Source organism: Bufo bufo, chromosome 1 (genome assembly GCF_905171765.1).
Source record: "Bufo bufo chromosome 1, aBufBuf1.1, whole genome shotgun sequence".
In the NCBI taxonomy this organism is placed as follows: Eukaryota; Metazoa; Chordata; class Amphibia; order Anura; family Bufonidae; genus Bufo; species Bufo bufo.
The window spans coordinates 317,180,899-317,201,953 of NC_053389.1; the positions used below are offsets into that span (position 1 = coordinate 317,180,899).

The 21,055-nt window shown below is 39.8% G+C and overlaps 1 protein-coding gene across 1 annotated transcript; it reads right to left on the minus strand.

The window, feature by feature from the left end:
* Positions 1–1,258: 1,258 nt before the first annotated feature.
* On the minus strand, positions 1,259–20,675 carry LOC121008849 (protocadherin gamma-B1-like). The gene is given in 6 exon segments (XM_040441599.1): positions 1,259–1,285; positions 15,099–15,128; positions 17,443–19,002; positions 19,004–19,397; positions 19,399–19,825; positions 20,480–20,675. Coding segments are annotated over 6 exon segments (2,634 nt in total).
* Positions 20,676–21,055: the final 380 nt, after the last annotated feature.

Below are 21,055 nucleotides of genomic sequence, written 5' to 3' on the forward strand. Positions count from 1 at the left end.
GTGACAAAAAAAGTTTTTTTATTTTTTATTTTATAGAGTTCAGGTGACGGGTCAATCCCCTCTGTAATGCATTACAATATATCCTATATTGTATTGTAATGCATAACATGTTAGCTTTTCCACTAACAGCCTGCCTATGAGACCCAGCCTAAGGGGCTGGATCTCACAGGCTTCCATAGAAGGAAAACCCTGATGCCTATTTAAGGTATTGGGCTGCCTTCTCTGCTATTGGGTTCCTGTCACTGCAGCGTGGCTATCAATAATTGCCAGGTCCATGCCGCTGATCGGGCATGCGCAGCTCCTGTGCCCGCCTGATCAGACTACAGTACATGTACAGCACTAATCCTTAAGTCGTATCCACCAGCACCATACATATATGGCGTAGGTTCTCTATGGGTTAAAGCCTATGTATAGCTTTAGAGGTAATTTTTGTTTATGATAGCATTTTACTCATTATTTGCTAAAAATCTTATTTTCAATTGGCCTTTAATAAAATATTGACTTTCACTTTCAGTTTGTCATTTGAAAAACCTTATCTCTAAACTACTAAGAGATTATAAACACTTATTTAAGCCACATTCTTATCAATGAGATAAGAACTGAGCTATAGTGAGAGAGCAGAGATAAGACCCTGTCAGCTGCCCAAATGACAGAAAAGACAGAAAATCAACAGGCTGCTATTACAGCATTTCAGCTTTGTACACATATTTTTAATAAAGACCAAATGAAAACATGACTTTTATCTCAAAATAAGTAAAATTCAATAATAAAACAAATTGTCCCCAAAGGTGTATATAGCCTTTAAAAAATGATTTGCTATGTTCTTTATTTCTTTAGTTTGAAAAAGTAAAATTGAATGAAAGATCACACATACCAGTAAATAGCAGCCACTTTAGCTTATAGAGATTACCTTTTATGTCTTTTGAGCCAAATACTTGATTTTCCATTTCTTTCAATATAAAAGTGTCTAAACACTGGAAAAGTACAATGTAGCTTTTTTTTAAATAAATTCACTGCATAAAAACAAATTCAATATATGTAATTCATGACTGACATTAAAACTTCTATGTGACTTTGTAGCTGGTCAATCAATATCCATAAATGAGTGTGATAAACACAATTCAATACCTTAAACTGAACAACATGAAATGCTAGTATGAATTAAATATATTTATGTCCTTTGTATAATGTGTAAATCATGAAGCAATCTTTGAAAAAGCTAGGGGATCACATTATTAAACACTGGGTCTGTACAAACTTAGTATCTGTGTCCAAAATTGTATCTCTGAAAAGAGGATAAACATTTAACTTACTGAAAAAATATATCTATGTTTACTTAGACACTGGTTTTTATCTGTCCTTTGCACCATACCAGCTTTCAACTTTAATAGTGCATACAGTAGAAGCTAAAAAGCTGCTATATTCCATGCACTTTGGTACATTTTTTGGTGGATTAATAAATACAAAATCATATTTGAGATATGAATGCAACAGATTGCTGAGCCATCAATTGTCAAGTTCTACAGTACTAACCTTGAGGTGGAAGAAAATATTGGGGATAAGTACCAATATTACACCATTGAGATACTGTTGCCGGTATGTAAGTTACAGGCAATGTATGAAATCAGGCATTGTCTAAAATGCCTAGGCATTACCTAAAATGTTCAGGCAAAGTATGAAACACTTAATATTTTACACATTTCCTAAGAAATCTATATAATGCCAAAAGGCAAACTAGCGAAGAAAAAACACTCTCTTCCAGAAATCGTGACAGCGCCATAAAATTGCCTAAAATAAAAATAACGAAAGTATAAAACACTTATTTCTGGCAATTTAAAAAATACTCACTTCCAGAGTTTATTGCACAGCAACAGCACCTAAAATCTCCCAGCACCATAAACTCAAAACAAAGTATAAAATACTTCCTTCTAGAGATCATCACACAGCAACAGCACCATAAAATCACCCAGCTCCATAAAATTACCCTAATACAGAGATAGAGCTATAATGCAAAAGTTAGGACAATTATAGTCTCTTTGTCTTGTTTTTCAGTAAGTGTAAAAAGTGTAGTTTATTTAGGACATTTACATTTCTTCTGTGCAAGAACGAGTGCAAAACTATGAAGTGCTCTTGTGTAAGAAAGACAACAGTAAATCAAAACGCTATTCTGGCCTTCCTTGTTGCAACAAGTGAGGACAATACTAGCCCCATTCGTTTGTTTTTCAGTAAGAAAGTTCTGTCCTACAATTTTATCATATAAAGTGTAGTTTTTTTGCCATTTTGTTTATTTTACATTTCTTTCTTTTATGATCACATCAACAAAAGGCTTAACATTTAATATCTGTTAATATTTCATACTTTGCCTAAAGATTACTCATCATTCTATGTAGCAAAGTACATAAAAGACTCAAAAGACACTTAAATACTTTAGCCATTCTATAGAATACCTAGGCATTTTATACAATGCCTGCATTTAATGCATTGCCTATAACATATATGTTTTAAGCTATTAGGATACAGAAATTAATTTTAATTTTAATTAAAATTCCAGACAATACGTATATCGTGACTCTTGATGTTACTTCCTTATACACCATAATACCAATGAAATAGGACTAAAGGGTGTACATTTTTATATGCACCAGGATAAGATGATGAGTGAGGAGCATAAAACAGTTATTGTGGATTGCATTAAATACTGCCTCACCCATAATTATTTTTGGTATGAGGATAAATTTTATTTGCAAGTATCGGGTGTTGCGATGGGTGCGAAATTCATAATTGCATGTCATAATTGCAGGCTGCACAGTTTGCGCAAACTGTCATATTTAACTTTTTTGTATTGTGCATGCAAAGCGTATGTTTGCAATTAGTTTTTTATCTGATATTGTGTATGATTGATTTTTGTATTATGGATGTTTTTAGTGTTGTTTGTATTTAATGCATGTCACCCGCCCTCCGGACAAATCGGAAGTTGGGTGTTGCCCTAGAGCAATTTAGGAAGGATATTTAACACTGAGTCTGAGGGAATTTTGTTCCTCAACCCCTGACAAAGCCTAAGGCGTAACCCGGGTCGGGTGTGATTTTATGAAATGTCTTTTATCACATAGACTTTGTAAGTACAATAAATTGGATACCTAATTTTACCACTTGGTTATTGCGCTATGTGTCTCTTTGTCTTGTGAAGGAATTGGTGCCGTACATTGAAGTTTTCGGTTGGTATCAAGACGCTGCAGGAGACGTCCATAGAAGTGGTTTTATAACAGCTGCCTGCTGGAGCGTGTGTTGAAGTCTGCATTGTGTCTATTACTGCTGGTATGAGCGCGGTCCCTGCAACTACTTGTGGATTTGACTGTTTTAAGGAGACTGAACCTACTCCTGGATAAGGGTTCCGCTGCTTATTTGTGACTGTGCATCTAGCCCCCCCTTTTTTTCTATCTTTAGGTAAAAAATTTAAATCAGACATCATATAGTACATGACAATACTAGTGTTGAGCGAGCATGCTCGGCCGAATACCAGTTCAGCTCGAGCATCGCTATTAGGGTTGAGCGAACCCGAACTTTACAGTACCGAACTTCCCGAACATTTCTGTAAAAGTTCGGGTTCGGTGTTCGGCGCTTTCTTGGCGCTTTTTGAAAGGCTGCACAGCAGCCAATCAACAAGCGTCATACTACTTGCCCCAAGAGGCCATCACAGCCATGCCTACTAATGGCATGGCTGTGATTGGCCAGAGCAGCATGTGACCCAGGCCCTATATAAGCTTGAGTCAACTAGCACTGCACGTCACTCTGCTGTTACAAGTCTATGGAGAGGATGCTGCTGGACTTGTGATTTCAGGTAGAGAATCTAACTCAGCGATCTACCTAGAAATAGTTGTGTGGGTGCAGGGCACAATCATTTTACCTTGCCCTGAGGCCATTGACCAAAAAAATAAAAATTTTTATAATTCTGTTAGTTAGGTGGGTGGCGGCAGAGGCGGCCATTTTATGCAAGCTCAGTGCACCAGCACTGCATCTGAGCTTTTGGGACATTGCAAATCACCATTTTTTTGAGCAAAATACAACATCTGGATTAGTCAGTGTGCATTTTAAGGTAGAAATACACCCATAATTTTCTGGGGTTTGAAAAACACACTTTTTTTTACCCCGAAAAACAGTATTTTCCAGATCTGCAAGTGTTAAATTCAAGTTTAATATATACAGCTTTCATATTCTGTTACCAAAAAGACTTTTTTGGCAATCTACAACATCTGGATTACTCAGTGTGAAATTTAAGCTAGAAATACACCCATCATTTTCTGTGGTTTGAAAAACACACTTTATTTTCCCAAAAAAAACTGTATTTTCCATATCTGCAAGTGTTAAATTCAAGTTTAATATATACAGCTTTCATATTTGGCTTTGGCCAAAATGTACACCAATGCCTCATTCAACATCCAGCATAGAGGCAGGGCAGAGTGCTGGTTGCAGAGTGCTATTGCATTTGTGTTTTTGCATTTGTGTGTGTGTTTCACCATGGCGATGTGCACCTGCATACAGGGTTGTGCTGACTGAATCCCCCACATTTTTTCTATGTAGCTTTCATATTCTGTTACCAAAAAAAAACCTTTTTGGGCAATCTACAACATCTGTATTAGTCAGTGTGCAATTTTTAACTAGAAATACACCCATCATTTTTTGGGGTTTGAAAAACACACTTTTTGGACAAAAAACACTATTTTCAGGTCTTGCAGCAACAGCACGTGAGAAATTACAGGCTTCTATACTGTTGTCAAATTCAGTTGTTAAACAAACACTCGTTTAGTTGGCAGCCTTTGATGCAGATGTCATTGTGAGATACACCCTTAATACATTTGGGTTACATTCAGAGATTTTAAATACCGCCATTTGGTGCACCAATATTGAATTCAGGCCGTGTGAGATACCCGCTCTACATACAGGGGTTTGAATCAGGCATTTGAAATACAGCCATTTTGTGCAAATAAATATTGAATTCAGGCCTACAGTGGTTCAGACCGTGTGAGATACTCCCTCTACATACAGGGGTTTGATTCAGGGATTTGAAATACAGCCATTTGAAATACATCCATTTTGGGAAAAGATATATTTACTTGAGGCCTACAGTGGTTCAGGGTTCAGACTGTGTGAGATACTCCCTCTACATACAGGGGTTTGATTCAGGGATTTGAAATACAGTCATTTTGTGCAAAGATATATATACTTCAGGCCTACAGTGGTTCAGGCCCTGTGAGATAGCCCCTCTACATACAGGCTTTTGAATCAGGCATTTGAAATACAGCCATTTGAAATACAGCCATTTTGTGCAAAGATATATTTACTTCAGGCCTACACTGGTCCAGGCCCTGTGAGATACCCCCTCTACATACAAGGGTTTTAATCAGGCATTTGAAATATAGCCATTTGAAATACAGCCATTTTGGGCAAATATATATTTACTTCAGGCCTACACTGGTTCAGACCGTGTGAGATACTCCCTCTACATACAGGGGTTTGATTCAGGGATTTGAAATACAGCCATTTGAAATACAGCCATTTTGTGCAAAGATATATTTACTTCAGGCCTACAGTGGTTCAGGCCCTGTGAGATATCCCCTCTACATACAGGGGTTTGAATCAGGCATTTGAAATACAGCCATTTGAAATACAGCCATTTTGGGTAAAGATATATTTACTTCAGGCCTACAGTGGTTGAGGCCCTGTGAGATACCCCCTCTACATACAGGGGTTTGAATCAGGCATTTGAAATACAGTCATTTGAAATACAGCCATTTTGTGCAAAGATATATTTACTTTAGGCCTACACTGGTTCAGGCCCTGTGAGATACTTCCTTTACATACTGTTTTTCTATTCTACTATTAATTAACCATCTCAGCTCCCCTAGCTTAAACCCCCTTAATGACCAGACCACTTTTTTACAATTCTGCACTACACTACTTTCACGGTTTAATGCTCGGTCATACAACATACCACCCAAATGAATATTACCTCCTTTTCTTCTCACTAATAAAGCTTTCATTTGGTGGTATTTCATTGCTGCTGACATTTTAACTTTTTTGATATTAATCGAAATTGACATTTTTCACTTTCTGTTGTAAAATTTTTCAAATAAAACTACATTTCTATATAGATTTTTCTCTAATTTTATTGTTCTACATGTCTTTGATAAAAAAAAAATGCAATAAGTGTATATTTATTGGTTTGGGTAAAAGTTATAGAGTTTACAAACTATGGTGCAAAAATGTGAATTTCCGCACTTTGACTTTCTGAGCACCTGTCATGTTTCCTGAGGTTCTACAATGCCCAGACAGTAGAAACACCCCACAAATGACCCCATTTCGGAAAGTAGACACCCTAAGGTATTCGCTGATGGGCATAGTGAGTTCATGGAAGTTTTTATTTTTTGTCACAAGTTAGCGGAAAATGTTTTTTTTTTTTCTTACAAAGTCTCATATTCCATTAACTTGTGACAAAAAATAAAATTTTACATGAACTCACCATACCCCTCATGGAATACCTTGGGGTGTCTTTTTTCTAAAATGGGGTCACTTGTGGGGTATTTATACTGCCCTTGCATTTTAGGGGCCCTAAAGTGTGAGGGCAATGTGTTTTGAGGTGTATTTTTTACATATATCCATGCTGGGTGAGATAAATATTTCTGTAAAAGACAACTTTTCCAATTTTTTTATACAAAGTTGTCATTTTACAGAGATATTTCTCACACACAGTATAGGGTATATTTATACTGCCCTGGCATTTTAGGGGCCCGAAAGCGTGAGAAGTAGTTTGGAATCCAAATGCGTAAAAAATGCCCTGTGAAATCGTAAAGATACTCATTGGAATTTGGGCCCCTTTGCGCACCTAGGCTGCAAAAATGTGTCACACATGTGGTATCACCGTACTCAGGAGAACTAGGGCAATGTGTTTTGGGGTGTATTTTTACATATACCCATACTGTGTGAGATAAATATCTCTGTAAAAGACAACTTTCCCATTTTTTTATACAAAGTTGTCATTTTACAGATATATTTCTCTCACCCAGCATGGGTATATGTAAAAATACACCCCAAAACACATTGCCCTACTTCTCCTGAGTACGGCGATACCACATGTGTGACACTTTTTTGCAGCCTAGGGGCGCAAAGGGGCCCAAATTCCAATGAGTACCTTTTAGGAGGGCATTTTTAGGCATTTGGATTCCAGACTTCTTCTCACGCTTTAGGGCGCCTAAAATGCCAGGGCAGTATAAATACCCCACATGTGACCCCATTTTGGAAAGAAGACACCCCAAGGTATTCCGTGAGGGGCATGGCGAGTTCATAGAAGTTTTTTTTTTTTGGCACAAGTTAGCGGAAATTGATTTTTGTTTTTTTTTCACAAAGTCTCCCTTTCCGCTAACTTGTGACAAGTTCAATCTTTCATGGACTCAATATGCCCCTCAGCAAATACCTTGGGGTGTCTACTTTCCGAAATAGGGTCATTTGTGGGGTGTGTTTACTGTTCTGGCATTTTGGGCGGGGCTAAATTGTGAGCAACCCTGTAAAGCCTAAAGGTACTCGTTGGACTTTCGGCCCCTTTACGCACCTAGGCTGCAAAAAAGTGTCACACATGTGGTATCGCCATATTCAGGAGAAGTAGGGCAATGTGTTTTGGGGTGTATTTTTACATATACCCATGTTGGGTGAGAGAAATATCTCTGTAAATTGACAACTTTGTATAAAAAAAATTAAAAAGTTATCATTTACAGAGATATTTCTCACACACAGTATGGGTATATGTAAAAATACACCCCAAAACACATTGCCCTACTTCTCCTGAGTACGGCAATACCAGATGTGTGACACTTTTTTGCAGCCTAGGTGCGCAAAGGGGCCCAAATTCCAATGAGTACTTTTAGGATTTCACAGGGCATTTTTTACGCATTTGGATTCCAAACTACTTCTCACGCTTTAGGGCCCCTAAAATACCAGGGAAGTATAAATACCCCACAAGTGACCCCATTTTGGAAAGAAGACACCCCAAGATATTCCGTGAGGGGCATGCGAGTTCCAAGAATATTTTTTTTTGGCACAAGTTAGCGGAAAACTTGTGACAAAATTTTTTTTTTACATGAACTTGCCATGCCTCTCACGAAATACCTTCGGGTGTCTTCTTTCCAAAATGGGGTCACATGTGGGGTATTTATACTGCCCTGGCATTTTAGGGGCCCTAAAGCGTGAGAAGAAGTCTGGAATATAAATGTCTAAAAATTTACGCATTTGGATTCCGTGAGGGGTATGGTGAGTTCATGTGAGATTTTATTTTTTGTCACAAGTTAGTGGAATATGAGACTTTGTAAGAAAAAACAAAAAAACAACAAAAATAAAAATTTCTGCTAACTTGTGCCAAAAAAAAATTATCTTCTATGAACTCGCCATGCCCCTCAAAAGTGATCTTTATAGCGCCGCAGCGATTTTACGGTGTTTTTGCAGTGATCAGAAAAAAAACATTTCATCCACTGCGGTGGGGCGGACTGACACAAGTGTGCGCACAAGATCAGGCCTGATCGGGCGAACACTGCGTTTTTTGTAGAGCCTATAGAACATGTCCTATTCTTGTCCGCAATTGCGGACAAGAAAAGGCATTTTCTATATAATTCTGGCAATGTGCGGATCCGCAAAATGCGGAAAGCACATTGCCGGTGTCCGTGTTTTGCGGATCCGCGGATCCGCGGTGTCCGTGTTTTGCGGATCAGTGGATCCGTGGACATCTGAATGGAGCCTTACAGGGGGTGATCAATGACAGGGGGGTGATCAGGGAGTCTATATGGAGTGATCAGAGGTTAATAAAGGGTTATTAAGTGACAGGGGGTGTGTGTAGAGTAGTGTGGTGATTGGTGCTACTTACAGAGCTGCCTGTGTCCTCTGGTGGTCGATCCAAGCAAAATGGACCACCAGAGGACCAGGTAGCAGGTATATCAGATGCTGTTAACAAAACAGCGTCTGATATACCTTTCAGGGGTTAAAAAAATCGCATCTACAGCCTGCCAGCGAATGATCGCCGCTGGCAGGCTATAGATCAGCTCATTTACCTTCCGATTCTGTGAAAGCGCGCTCCTGTGTGCGCACGTTCACAGGAAATCTCGCGTCTCGCAAGATGACGCGCCGATGCGTTTACGAGGAACAAACCGACCGCCCGCAGGACGCATCCTTGCGTTAGGCAGTCGGGAGGCGCGGGGGCAAGATCTTAAATTGAAAAATATGAGGAGAGCATCAAATAAGGGACGTGGCCCAGGTCGTGGTGCTGTTGGTGGAGCTCCTGTTGCAGGGAGAGGACGTGGTCGATCTGTGCCAGCTACACGCACAAGTGAAACACCTTCCTCAGGTGCGAGTAGGCGACAAAACCTGCAGCGGTATTTGGTTGGGCCTAATGCTGCTCTACGAATGGTGAGGCCTGAACAAGTACAGGCGATAGTAGATTGGGTTGCTGACTGTGGATCCAGTTCCTTCACATTGTCTCCCACCCAGTCTCCTGCTGAAAGACCACAGTTGGCACCTGCAGCCGAAGTCTATCAGTCTTTCACCTCACCCCCTTGCAAATCAGCCAAGCAGTCTGAGCCCCAAGTCATGCAGCAGTCTCTTCTGCTTTTTGATAAATCTGTTAGCAGGGTTTCCCAGGGTCATCCACCTAGCCCTGCCCCAGAAGTGGAAGAGATTGAGTGCACTGATGCCCAACCACTTATCTTTCAAGATGAGTACATGGGAGGACCATCGCAGCAGGTCTCGAATGATGACGAAACATAGGTGCCAACTGCTGGGGCTTTCGAAAGTGTGTAGACCGACAAGGAATGCAGGGGTGAAGACTGGGTGGAAGATGATGTGGAGGATGATGAGGTCCTCGACCCCACATGGAATCAAGGTCATACGAGTGACCTATGTAGTTCGGAGGAAGAGGCGGTGGTCCCACAGAGCCACCAGCACAGCAGAAGAGGAAGCAGGGAGCAAAAGCGGAGTCGTTGTCCTCTAGACAGTACGCCTCCTACTGCCCACAGCAGCAAGGGACCGAGCACACCAAAGCCAGCTCCAAGGAGTTCCCTGGTGTGGCAGTTCTTCAGTCAATGTGCTGACGACAAGACACGACTTGTTTGCACGCTGTGCCATCAGAGCCTGAAGCGAGGCATAAATGTTCTCAACCTGAGCACAACCTGCTTGACCAGGTATTTAAGTGCAAAGCACGAGCTGCAGTGGAGTAGACACCTCAAAAACCAAGAAAGGTCTCTGGCTCCTCATACTTCCTCTTCTGCTGCAGTCGCGGCCTCTTCATCCACCTCTGGAGTGACAGTGCCACCTGGCACCCCGCAAACGGAAGCGTTCAGCTCTCCATATCCAAAACGCTGGAGAGGAAGAGGAAGTACCCCCCTACCCACCCGCGATCCCTAGCCCTGAATGCCAGCATTTCTAAATTACTGGCCTTTGAAATGCTGTCATTCCGTCTAGTGGAGACAGATAGTTTTAAAGGCCTTATGGCGGTGGCTGTCCCACAGTATGTCGTGCCCAGCCGCCACTACTTTTCAAGGGGAGCCATCCCTGCACAACCAAGTAGGGGACAAAATCAGGTGTGCACTGCGCAACACCACCTGTGGCAAGGTGCACCTGACTACGGATACGTGGACCAGTAAGCACGGTCAGGGCCGTTATATCTCCATAACAGTACACTGGGTAAATGCAGTGGCGGCTGGGCCTGAGGCGGGTAGCAGTTTGGCGCATGTCCTTCCACCACCAAGGATTGCAGGGCGCTTCAGTTTGCCTCCTGTTGCTTCCTCCTCCTTTTCTGCTTCCTCATCCTCTACCAGCTCCTCATCCGGTCAGCGTAACACCTTCACCACCAACTTCAGCACAGCCAGGGGTAAACGACAGCAGGCAGTTTTAAAACTTATCTGTTTGGTGGACAAACCCCATATCGCGCAGGAGCTGTGGACGGGCCTTGAACAACAGACCGATCAGTGGTTTGTGCCAGTCAGCCTCAAGCCCGGCCTGGTGGTGTGGTAGGACTAGCCGGTTTGACGCACATCCCTTGCCTGGCGCATGTGCTGAATTTGGTGGTGCAGAGATTCCTTAAAAATTACCCCGACATGTCAGAGCTGCTGCAGCTCGCCTGTCAGCGCTGCAGCGTAACTTCGGCCTTCCTGCTAACAGCCTCATATGCGATGTGCCCACAAGGTGGAACTCCACTTTGCACATGCTGGCCAGACTATGCGAGCAGCAGCAGGTGATAGTGGAGTTTCAGCTGCAGCACGTACGGGTGAGTTGCTCGGCGGAACAGCACCACTTCACCACCAATGACTGGGCCTCCATGCGAGACCTGTGTTCCTTGTTGCGCTGTTTTGAGTACTCCACCAACATGGCCAGTGCCGATAATGCCGTTCTCAGCGTTACTATCCCACTTCTATGCCTCCTTGAAAAAATGCTCCTGGCGATGATGGAAGAGGATGTGGCACAGGAGGAGGAGGAGGAAGAGGGATCATTTCGTAGGGTTTCCGGCCAGTCATTTCCAAGTGGCTCCGAGGGTGGGTTCCTGCACCCACAAACCCAAGGTACACAATTGTCCAGCCAGGGCACAGTTCAGGAGGATGACGAGGTGGAGGATGAGGAGATGGAGGAGGAACCATGTTCACAGCAGGGTGGCACCCAGACCAGCTCATGGCCATCACTGGTGCATAGATGGGGGGATACAGAGGACACACAGAGGACAGCTTTTCATTGCCTCTGGGCAGCCTGGCACACATGAGCGATTACATGCTGCAGTGTCTCCGCAACGACCGCCGAGTTGCCCACATTCTAACTTGTGCTGTTTACAGGGTGGCCACGCTGCTGGATCCCCATTACAAGGACAACGTACCGTCCTTAATTCCATCACTGGAGCGTGATCGTAAGATGACAGCGGGGGCACAGTGGAAGCACAAGGCGAAGGCAGAGGACAAGGAAGAGGTCGCCAACACAGCTGGGGCACCGCCAGCAACTCAGAAGGCAGGGTTAGCATGGCCGAAATGTGGAAAAGCTTTGTCAGCACGTCACAACAACCAGCACCACCAGCTGATATGAAACGTCTTAGCAGGAGGCAGCATTTCACCAGCATGGTGGAGCAGTATGTGTCCCCTTCAACTTCTGGGTCTCCAAATTGAGCACATGGCCTGAGCTTGCCCTTTACGCCTTGGAGGTGCTGGCCTTCCCTGCAGCCAGTGTATTATCTGAACGTGTGTTTAGCACGGCAGAGGGCGTCATCACAGACAAGCGCAGGTGCCTGTCCACAGCCAATGTGGACAAGCTCACGTTCATTAAAATGAACCAGGCATGGATCCCTCAGGACTTGTCCGTACCTTGTGCAGAATAGACATGTATACCGACACTAAGCAGCCATTGTTATACTGCAGCGCAATTGCTCATGTTTGTATTTTGGATATTTCACACTCTTTTGAAGTGTACCTTAAATTTACAAAATTTTATTAAAACCAAAAACCTGTGTTGGCTATCTCGTCCTCCTCCACCGCCACTTCCACCTACTCCGCTACGTCCACCGCCTCCTCAAACTGCTACTCCATTTGGAACTCCACCTCATAAATCAAATTTTTTTTTTGTTTGTGTTTTATTTTATATCATTTCACTACTTTGTAATTTACATAAATTTTTGTGTGTATAGTACCACTGCTATACCTAGTAGACCGGTAAAAAATAAAAATAAAAATTCAGTTAGATTTTATGGTGAAATTAACAAATTTTTGGGTGTATAGTACCACTGCTATACCTAGTAGACAGGTTAAACAACAACAAAAAAAAAATTGTCATTTATTTTTTCGGGTAAAATTAACCAATTTTTGGGTGTATAGTACCACTGCTATACCTAGTAGACAGGTTAAAAAAAAAAAAAAGTCATTTACATTTTAGGGTGAAATTCACTAATTTTGGTGTGTATAGTACCACTGCTATACCTAGTAGACCGGTAAAAAAATAAAAATAAATTGTCAGTTACATTTTATGGTGAAATTAACAAATTTTTGGATGTATATTACCACTGCTATACCTAGTAGACAGGTTAAACCCAAAAAAAATTGTCATTTAATTTTTCGGGTGAAATTAACCAATTTTTGGGTGTATAATACCACTGCTATACCTACCGTAGTAGGCCGGTTAAAAAGTAAATAAATTGTCATTTACATTTTAGGGTGAAATTTACCAATTTTGGTGTGTATAGTACCACTTCTATACCTAGTAGACCGGTAAAAAAAAATAAAAAAATTGTCAGTTACATTTTATGGTGAAATTAACAAATTTTTGGGTGTAATATACCCCTCCTCTACCTAGTTAAAGCCTAATAAATTTCTATAATTTTTCTGTTACATTCTTGGGTTGACATTATACAATTTTAGACATGAATAAACACCTGCTATGCATAGGTGACAGGAAATAACATTTAATAAATTATTCAGTAATTAATGCACATCACATCCTTTCATTCAATGCTTAAACTTTGAAAAGTTGTCACACTTTTATGCTTTAATAATTTCTCCCATCTTTCAACTCTAATTTTAAATTTGAAAAAATGAATCCTCCCTTGGATGTGGTCTCTCTTTCTCACGCTCCCTCTCTGGCCTGCAACCCTGATTCCCCTCCACCCGTGATCACCATTGTAGGCACATAAAAGAACATCGAAAGTTGATAGAGCAGATATCAAATTGGATTGTGAACATCACGGGGACGTGTGACATGGTGGGGCAGTAAGTGTGCACACGCCTACACGAACTGACTGACAGGGGCCAGCCCCTGCAACTTCTGGGTCTCCAAATTGGGCACATGGCCTGAGCTTGCCCTTTACCCCTTGGAGGTGCTGGCCTGCCCTGCAGCCAGTGTATTGTCGGAACATGTGTTTAGCATGACTGGAGGGGATTATCACAGGTTATATTTCCCAATGTTTTGGGGTGTACCCTAATTTTAAAAATAAAATTTAAAACCAAAAACCAGTGTAGGCTACCTCCTCCTCCACCGCTGCTTCCACCTACACCGCCACATGTAAGCAGAAATGGAGTATAGGTGTGCTCAACCCCATCACACCTAGCACGGACCACGCCGAGAACCACAGCGTTACTTGAAAATAGGATGAAAAAGGTCCAGCTTGGTTAAAAATATGACCTTTATTTTTCAGTGCGATTAAGAGCCAGTTACAGTCCAGTCTATGCGTTTCAAATCAGAGACAATAGAGATCCTTACTCATGAGTAAGGATCGCTATTGTCTCTGATCCGAAACGCATAGACTGTACTGTAACTGTCTCTTAATCGCACTGAAAAATAAAGGTAATATTTTTCTTCCTACACCGCCACATCCACTGCTTCCTCAACCTCCTACTCCATATGGACCTGGTCCTCCTAGATCAAGATTATTATTTTTTATTTTTACGTATTTTATGTTATTTAAAGTAATTTCCCTATCCACATTTGTTTGCAGAGCACTTGCCATGCTCTTAACCATATTTTGATGCCATTTGCAGCCCTCTAGCCCTTTCCATGACATTTTTACAGCCATTTTAGTGTTCAAAAGTTCGGGTCCCCATTGACTTCAATGGGGTTCGTGTTCAGGGTCAAGTTCGGGTCCCGAACTCGAACTTTTTTCCGAAATTCGGCCGAACCCGTCGAACCCGAACATCCAGGTGTCCGCTCAACTCTAATCACTATGCTCGGCACATGGCGGTACTTGGCTGAGTACCGCATGTGCTCGAGCGCAATGCTCGAGTCTCCTCCCCACATTTTTCACGGCTGCTAAGCATGCAATGAACGTGCAGGTAAGTACTGCCCTCACTGTAATGCCAGTAGCCATGTTGGCTACTGGCATTACAGTGATTGGCTGGCCGTAACGTGTCACCAGGTGCTATATAGCACCCAATGACGCGTGTTCGGCTCATTCTAGGTCAGGGAGAGCTGAGGATAGGAAGGGATAGATAGTGTAGGGAATGCAATCAGATATTATAAATGTACAAAAATGTTTCAGAGACTCAAAAGTCCTTGTAAGGACTATTGTGTATGACAGCAGCATTATATTTTTGTAGTGCAACCTGTGCTAAATTGCTCAGTGTTAGGGAGAGCTGTGCAAAGGAAGGGACAGACAGTGTAAGGAGTGTAATAGGAAGATTTTTATACAAAAAACTTTTCAGAGACCAAAAAGTCCTTTGTGAGTGACAGCCGCAATATATATTTTTAGCGCATCCTGCGCTAAATACCGTGTAATAGTCTGCTCCGTACAGTTAAATTATACACTCCACATCTCCTGTTTAAAGTGTGCACATTAGTGTTGAGCGAGCACCAAAGTGCTCGTGTGCTCTGGCCGAACACATCAGAATGCTCGTATGTTCTATCACTGAGTAATTACTCAGCTTTTCCAGTGTCAGATATCATCCTAGTGTAGATCGCGAATATTCTAATCGCAAATTTTTATTGCGAATTTTCCATGCAATAGGCTACACTAATAAACTTGTCATAAGACTCACTCTAATATTCTTGTCAGAAGACTATGAAACCAATAGATGGCGCTATTGAGTTATGAACAGTGCCCTCTATTGGTTTCATAGTCTTCTGACAAGAATATTAGTCTTGTCATAGGACTGTGAAACAAATAGAGGGCGCTGTTTATAATTTAATAGTTCCATCTATTGGTTTTCATAGTCTTTTGACAGCTGAAAAACAAGGCAGATTCTGCTCATTTGCATGTCTTTCCCATATGCCCATGTTTATGCAAATTAGTTTTTACATGACAAAACTGTATAGAAAGATTATTGAATATTATGAACTTTTTGTCGCCCTAATGATATTGATCTAGGTGTGCAGGTCCACCCAAGCCATCCAACAAATGCAAAATAACTTTGAGGTTTACTGGTTCTCAGTCAGATGAGAGCTGGTTTGGAATATCTCAGAGTGCACAAGGCTGCCATTGTAAGGTAAGCTGGCTGTTATCTGTCTCATGGATAGATTAATGGCTTGTACATACCTGGCTTTTGGCATATAGTTTTTGTGTGGTTGTCTATTGTATGTTGTACATAATAAGAGTCTAAGACGCATCCAGCTATTCTCTTAATGCTGTTTCCAAGCCATTTTGATGGGGTTTCTATCAATTTCATTAACGTAGGCTTTACTTCAATAGCAATTATCCTGGTGATAGATTCTCTTTAAAATTCCTCTACAGCAGTGAAAATAAATGGCTGGGTTGTTATGGAAACCTGAAGTAAAACTGTATGTGGAGGCTGAAGGACCTGAGAGCTTCTATTGGCTGATAAGGGTCATGTGACCAAGCTTCTATTGCAAGCAAGAAAATATTGGAATCCTCTGATGCAGAGATGCAATAAACATAAAGCAATATGATGGGGATTGCCTCTGCTGTACCTGGGTCCTTCCAAGCTTCCTCCCTTAGATTTGATTGTAATTTTTTTATTTATTTGAAAATCAAACAATAGTATATAACCAATATACAATAAGGAAATTGTGCAAAAATAGAAAGCATAGAACATAGTAAATGTTTAACAGAGCGAATGACTAAAAATGGTGTACAAAAGTTAAAATAATGACGCATATCATACTGATACTGCATCTATACTGATGTTATTATACCCTAAATCCATTAACTCCTACCAAATGGCAGTCCACATTCTCAGAGACAGCCTAATGGTGATAATTTAAGAACCATTCTATACATTTGAAATAATTTCTCAATTTTTGATAAAACTTCCAAACATTGCATAAATGATCTGATGATAAGATCTGGCAATCTTCTTATTTAAAAAGTTTTCTGCTTAAAAAGTATAAAACAGCAACATTTGATGTGTTAGCCAGTGAAACTTACTAAAGGATGGGTGCTCCTGCAATTTGATGGTGCATCAGAGCACTTCTCAAAATCTCTTCTCATTCCCCATCATTCCATCACAAACCCTTACCATTTTTCCACCAAAACCCTGAAACTATTCATTTTTTGGCATAATGAGTGCCCCTTATGAGTGTCCCCTTTTATATTCCACCACATGTCAATTGATGAAAAAGGGTGCATGTGCTATATGAATCTAAACCACACAATGCATACACCCAGAACTTCAGATGGGTAGTAGTAGATAACTTGTGGATCATTACTAATGATGACATTTAAAAAGGCAGCACCACCACAGTCACATAACTGCCAGGAAAAAAATTTGAGTGAATAATAGGCCAGTTTATTTTAGGTGAATGAACCAAGCATGAATAAGGTACACAGGCAACTAAAATGTTTAGCCACAAACACCTACAAACCCTTATAAGGAAAGTATTGTTTATAATCAATTCATTATAAATCAAATAAATTCAAATTCTACATTTACTAGAACCTCAAAGAGAAGGCTGACAATAGCAAAATCTCACCTGCTCAATGCTTGGAAAAACTTTTAAACTTTCATTTCTTTGCTCTGCATTCTCAGCATCAATCAGGTTTTCCACATTAATATTTCCATTTGGTTTCATGTAAGAAAAGTCACCCTCAGCAGAATCTAATGCCACACAGACATTATATGAGTATGGTAAAGGCATTGTTCCATCACTATACATTGAGAATGTCCTTGGATCAATTGGGGGATATAGATTTGTAGTGAGAGAAGAAAAAGCTGGTAATGACTTTGGCTGTCTGCATTTAGAAATAATGACCACCATGACAGTTATTATAAAAAGCAAGGAAATAAGGGCAAGTGTAACAAGTAAATATAGCTGTAAGCTATTTTGAGATCCTTCATCCTTGTGCTGATTGCTAAGTTTAGGAACAACCTGATTAAAGTCATCTACAATTACAAAACTGAGTGTGGTTGTAGCAGAGAGAGTGGGGTTTCCATTGTCCTTTACCATCACCACAACCTTGTAGTTCAACGTGTTCTTTTCCTGAAAGCTGCGTGATGTTCTGATCTCACCTGTGTGCTCACTTATAATAAAATAAGTTGAGTCTGCCATTTGTATAAAGTGGTAAGAGAGCCAAGCATTATGTCCAGAGTCTGCATCCACTGCCACCACCTTAGTTATTAAAGAACCAGGCTCAGACACAAAAGGCACTATTTCAAACACAAGTGACCCACCACTATCTGGTGACGGGTACAAGATTTTTGGTGCATTATCATTCTGGTCAACTATATGGATAATTAATGTAGCATTGCTGCCCAGAGATGGGGATCCACTGTCTGAAGCTGTGATTTCTATGAAAAATTCATTGTTTTGCTCATAATCAAATGATCTTTGAGCATAGAGGACCCCAGTCTCTTTATTGATGGAAAGATAAGATGACATTGATAAAGTTTCTGTAGACTTGCAGGAAATGGTGTAAATTATTTTAGCATTGTCTCCGATATCAGGATCCGAGGCTTGAATACTAAATATTGAGGATCCTGGTAAATTGTTCTCTGGTAAATAAGCAACATAAATGGATTTGGCAAATATTGGTGGATTGTCATTGACATCTAATATCTCCAGTTGTAGACCTTGTTTGCTGGAAAGAGAGGGTGATCCTCTATCTGTAGCGATAATAGTGATATTAAAAGAAGAAGTTTTTTCTCTGTCTATAGCAGTTCTTAAAACAAGTCTATAGTAAGTGTCTGAAGACAATAGGTCAAAGGGAACATGTTCAAGAATTTGACAGTCCACAATAGAATTATCTCCGGAATCGTGGTCATGGAATTCAACCAGAGCTATCATTGTTCCAGGAGCAGAATCCTCTGATAAATGATACGTTAATGAAGTAATAGTTATCTCTGGAGCATTGTCATTCACATCAATGACTTCTACTAGTACCGTACAATGTGCTACAAGGCCTCCTCCATCCTTTGCTTGTATAGGCAATTCATAATTCTCTGTTATTTCAAAATCCAAGTCTCCAATAATCTTGATTTCACCAGAATTTGGGTTGATACTAAATGTTCCTATATGATGAATGTTTCTTGAGGTTTTACTAAAAGAATATATGATGCATTGCATTGATGTCTTCATCATTATCTGTAGCATTTAACACAATCACTGTAGAATTAATCGGGATGTTTTCCTTTAAGGTGACTTTGTACATATCTTGGGTAAATATAGGGGTATTGTCATTAGCATCTATAACAATTATCTTCAATAATGTTGTACCCGATTTGATAGGATTTCCTCCATCCAATGCTGATAGTATTAATTCATGGTTCTCTTGTATCTCTCGATCTAAGGGCTTCTCTAGGACAAGCTCTGGAATTTTACTCCCATCAGTTTTGATAGTCTCAGTAATTGAGAAGTACTGATTATCACTAAGCTTGTATTTTTGCACTGAATTACTCCCAATGTCTGGATCTTCTGCACTTTGTAAAGCAAATCTTGCCCCGGGTGATGTAATCCAAATCAAATTGATCATGATAGAACTGTGGAGAATGATCATTTTTATCCTGAATGTCAAATTTGATCTTAAAATTGCTAAATGGATTTTCAACCATGGCATCAAAGGTTAGATAGCAAGTTTCTGCTCTTCCACACAACGTTTCTCTGTCTATCCTGTCTTTAATATACAGATTTCCATTCTCCAAATTTACATAGAAGTATTTCTCTGAAACTCTGGATACAATCTTCAATTTTCTAGATGAGAGCTGCTTAATATCTAATCCAAGGTCATCTGCAATATTTGCTATAACAGAGTCTTTCATCATTTCTTCTACAATGGAATAATGAATCTGGCCAGAAATTGAATAACAAAGACAAAAAAATAAGACATATACTACTTGCCACCTGAATCCTGTGCATCCTTGTATGTGAGATTTCATCTTCACTGATTATTTCCAATTAATTTCAAGTAAGGCTTTTCCATCCAATGTAAATATTAAAATGAAAAATTATATCCTTTGCTCTTTCACAAGGAGAATCCAGAAAATGGCTGTTTTTTCTTCTTCTGCAGATCACCAATGGATATGACAGAGGAAAATGTCCATGGTTTTCTAGTTTTGCTTTATTCTTCTTGCTGGTTAAATAGCGGCGCTCAGAGGTGAAAATACAGAACTGCAAGATCTTTTAAAATTTAAGCATAACAGCTTTCTTTATTTTTACTAATTTTTCTGAGCAAAAATTTATTTAGTTTTATCTGAATGCTAATAGCATGTCCATTTTTTATATCACTACAAAATAATGGCTTTAAGTAGCCTAATGAACACATTTTTTCCTTTTTTTCTAATATTAAAAATTTATTTTTATAAATACATTTATATAAAGCAAAATGGTACCAATATGCAAATGATAATAGTGTATATAGGAGCAGGATATAACACAGTATACTGTATATAGGAGCAGGATATAACACAGTACAGAGTGCATAAGACAACCGCAGTTCAGATATAACATTTTTAAGTCATATATATTTCATGGAAATGTCAAAAATAGCACTTATAGTACTTAACATGAGAACTATCAAAACATACTAAAATCAGACATAATGGCAATGTAGGAATAATAGCAAAGGTAAAGCCAAACAGTATCAAGGCTATATATTTATTAAAATTCAAATCTTTAGCTAGTACTTTAACTATTTTAGCTAATAATCTATGAAATATGTAGTAAACCTTAACTGCAAAAACAGTGAGGAATAAGTTGTTTTCATAGAGAAGACTATGAACTGCCTCAGTCATCTACTCTTTAGTTGCTACTCCAGGGGCGCAATTGGTCAGCGTGCGGTACTTATAAAGCAGTATCTTTAGTTACTGTACCTGGTTTATAATATATATATATATATATATATATATATATATATATATATATATATATATTATTATTATTACTATACTTAAGGTTATTGTAATAATCTGAAAATCTTCCTCTCGGTTCCTTAAGCTTAAAAGGAATGTATAATCAGAAAATGACCTATCATTTAAATCAAGTTTTTATGCTTATATTATACATTGAAACATCTTGTTCTGTAAAGATCTCTTTTCATCTCATTATTATTACTTCATTATAATCACAGGCAGTATTACAATAATAGATAAAACCTCTAAAGATAACACAAGAT